The following is a 3,617-nucleotide window of genomic DNA, read 5'->3' on the forward strand; positions in this document are numbered from 1 at the left end:
AAAAAAAAAAAAAAAAAAAAAAAAAAAACACATCATAGTAAAACCAATACCTTCTCAGCTTCGCATCGAAGCTAAAATAAAGCAGTAGGAGAACAAGATGAAGTGCCAGTAGAAGTATGGAAAATATTAGGCGGTGTTGGCATAAAGTGGTTGAAGGAACTTTTAAATAAAATCTTATTTGAAGGGAAAATTCCAAATGAATGGTGGAATAGTATTGTGGAGCCGATATTTAAAGATAAAGGTGACATACAGAACTGTAGAAATTAGAGGCATAAAGGTTATGTGTCATAGTATGAAAATTTGGGAAAAGGTAATACATAAGAGAATAAGAAACAAACCATCAGTATCTAAAAACCAGATTGAATTTATACCTGGTAAGTCAAGAATGGAGCCATTATTTTGTGTGAGACCACTAATAGAAAAGTTTAGGGAAAAGAAAAAAAGCTATGGTATTTATAAATTTGAAAAAAACGTATGATAGTGTACCGAGAGAGGTGTTAAAATGGTCATTAATGAGAAAAGGAGCCTCAAAAAAGTATATTAATATAATAGAAGATATGTATGATGGCACTTGTACCAGGGTAAAAAAAGTAGAAGGAGTAACAGAAGGTTTTAGGGTAAAAGTAGTAGTGCACCAAGGTTCTGCTCTAAGCCCTTACTAATTTTCTATAGTGATGGATGAAATTACTAGAAAAATACAAGGAAAGGTGCATGTTGTTTAATGATAATGTCGTGTTAAAAGGAAAAAATAGGGAAGAAATTAATCAAAGGCTAGAGGTGTAGAGATCAGCTTTTGAAGAAAAGGGTTTCAGAATAAGTAGAAGTAAGAAAGAGTATATAGAGTATGAGTTTGACAAGGGAGAACATGAGATAGGTAAAATGAGGAGATCAGTGACGATAGGAGAGGTGAAAAGTATTTATGATCAGTTGTGTAAAAGAACGGTGGTATTGATGAAGATGTAAGACACATAATTAAGTGCGTGTGGTTAAAGTGGAGAGAAGTGTCTGGTGTATTATACGATAAAAGAATTCCAATGAGGCTGAAAAGTAAATTCTACAAGACTGTAATAAGGCTAGCTATGATGTATGGTTCGGTATGTTAGGCATTTGATAAGAAAGTAGAATAGAGAATGAGTGTGACAAAGATGAGAATGCTTAGATGGATGAGTGGAGTGACTAGAGAAGATAGGATAAGGAACGAGCATATAAGAAGGAGTATAGGGGTAGTATCAATTGTGGATAAGATAAGAGAAAATAGACTTAGATGGTTTGGTCATGTTATGAGGAGAGAAGAATCGGAAGCTGTAAGAACAATTATAGAAATAAATGTTGAAGGAAGAAGAGGTAGAAGAAGACCAAAAAAGAGATGGAGGGATGCTATTGAATGTGATATAAGGACAGCTGATGTGAACGTAGATGATGAGGGAGATTGTGTCTAGTGGAAGTTTAGAATAAGGGTGCCCAACCCCAAGTAGTTGGGATTAAGGCTAGGAAGAAGAAGAAGAAGAAGAAGAATATAATTAAGTTAAAAGAATTCCCATTAAATTTCAATGATCAACTTGTTTTTATCCACCCTAATATGTATATATAAGTAATAATTACCAGTTACAGATAGACCTCCTTCAAATTGCAAAAATTTTTTATCTACTTGATCAACTTGCATGATTGCATCAGTTAAACGATTATAAGCAAAACGACCATCAGGTCCTAGACTGGCTAGTAGGTTAATTGAGTAACCAAAACTATATTGTAATAAAGAAGACAGATTAAAAAAATTAAAAAAAAAAAATGAAAATACTTTAGGATAAAATCAAGTATACTCAGTTATAGTGTCATCTGGTTTCATTTTTCTTTTAATTATATTAATTAGTTTGGTAGTGTCCTTTGGTTTTAAATTTAGGTTATTTAAAGAATCAACACCAAAATACAAATCTGACATTCGAACATCTCGAATATCTTTTTTTTCCAGCATGGCATGAATACTCTAAGATTAAAAATCAATATTTAAATAAACTAGTTATATTATATGTAAAGATAACTTCACTACTTGAACCGATTCATCAACTTGTAACCTTCCAGAACATTTTTCAAGTAATTTCCAAGTGCTTGTAGAGAAGTATAAAATATCAAATGCTTTGTTTTTAAGGACTGAATCTGACAATTTCTTACACAAAATCTAGGATATATTACTCATTAATAATAGAAAAAAAAATTTTTCTATGTGTTTAAAATTAATATATAATACAATAATAATTTTCATTGTATAATAATGACATTTAATAAAAACACAATATATTAAATACCTCAACATTAGGTATTGAGTAGCCTAGTTGTTTTAAACCGGATACAGCATAGTAAATATCAGATACATTTGAAGAGTCTAATCCAGATGTTAGAATATTTTTTAGTTGTTCTTTGTCTCTATCTGATAAATAGCTATTGATAGAAAGACAGGTTGGTAGGAAAAAACAACTGGCATAGAAGACGAATAAAACAGCTAAAATAAATAGATTATTTAAAATTAAAAACATATTTTTATAATTTATTTAAAGCTAAAAAATATTTATCTCAAAAATAGATTGATTTAATTAAATTGTTAACATGATTGAAAAAATAAATTTTAAGAAAATTAATATCTTACTTGTTTTCATGATGTTTTATTCAAAATAATATAAGTTATACGGAATAAAATAGTTAATACATAACAGTAAATTACACTTTAGTACAAAATATATCATTTAACATCAGAAGACCGGTAGATTTATTCTAAGTAATAATATAAAGTAATACGTTAAAGAAAACTTTTTATCAGTTTGTAAAGGTTATGTTTACAACACGTCGCCGATTTAACGGTATTATCACAAACTACATAAAATTTTTGTATTATCTATGGTATAATAGACGTGTCACATTTAATACCAATAACCACGTCTATGTCAATATTAGGTAACAGCTCAATCTTATGAACTCATCCCCTAATTAATAAAAAAAATTTTAATTATTATGAACAGTATTTTATATAAGGTATTAATTTAACTTAAATAAACTTTAATGATACATTCTAAAAAATTTAATTTAGAGGTTTAAAACTGACATTTTAATTTTAAATTTCAATTTCTATACTTTATATTATAATTTCATCTTTAAAGAGTAAGCATAACTAGGAAAGCATCTTAGCCCTCCAAAATTATAGTAGTTATATTTTTTTTTATATATTTGTTTAGTGGTCCTCAGTATTGTACTTATACATCAATATATATAATTTCCAATTAAGAAATAAATTATAATAATACAAAAAATACGTGTTTTTGAAAAATATAGAGTGGAACAGGTCTAATTGAAAACTTCTATAACTTTTGATACACTTAAATTTCACTGTATTTTTATTTAAATAATTTAAGCATTATTAGACGAAATTAAAATCATATTTGTCATTATTAACCTTTTAACGCTTCATTTACAAAAATGATAAATGGATCCATAACAATTTTATGATATATCTTTATTTATCTGAAAGCATTTTAATACAATGAAACGGTACGTAGTGCAGACGGAGTGCATTTACGAAAAGTACGAGCAGTACCCACCCACTCTATATATTAAAATGCTGTAACGGA

The 3,617-nt window shown here is 28.3% G+C and overlaps 1 protein-coding gene across 1 annotated transcript in view; it reads right to left on the reverse strand.

Moving 5' to 3' along the window:
• The window catches only part of LOC126895601 (dolichyl-diphosphooligosaccharide--protein glycosyltransferase subunit 2), a 15,215-nt gene extending 12,414 nt beyond the window's left edge, over positions 1-2,801 (reverse strand). Inside the window, exons 1-5 of the mRNA XM_050667668.1 lie at positions 2,642-2,801; positions 2,304-2,497; positions 2,048-2,176; positions 1,821-1,984; positions 1,603-1,742 (exon numbers count right to left, since the gene is read on the reverse strand). Coding sequence (XP_050523625.1) covers positions 1,603-1,742; positions 1,821-1,984; positions 2,048-2,176; positions 2,304-2,497; positions 2,642-2,651 — 637 coding nt within the window. The 5' untranslated portion in view covers positions 2,652-2,801. The remainder of the gene's footprint in view (positions 1-1,602; positions 1,743-1,820; positions 1,985-2,047; positions 2,177-2,303; positions 2,498-2,641) is intronic.
• Between the last annotated feature and the right edge of the window lie 816 nt (positions 2,802-3,617).

This window comes from Daktulosphaira vitifoliae, unplaced genomic scaffold, assembly GCF_025091365.1.
Source record: "Daktulosphaira vitifoliae isolate Bord-2020 unplaced genomic scaffold, ASM2509136v1 Scaffold_1, whole genome shotgun sequence".
Lineage (NCBI taxonomy): Eukaryota > Metazoa > Arthropoda > Insecta > Hemiptera > Phylloxeridae > Daktulosphaira > Daktulosphaira vitifoliae.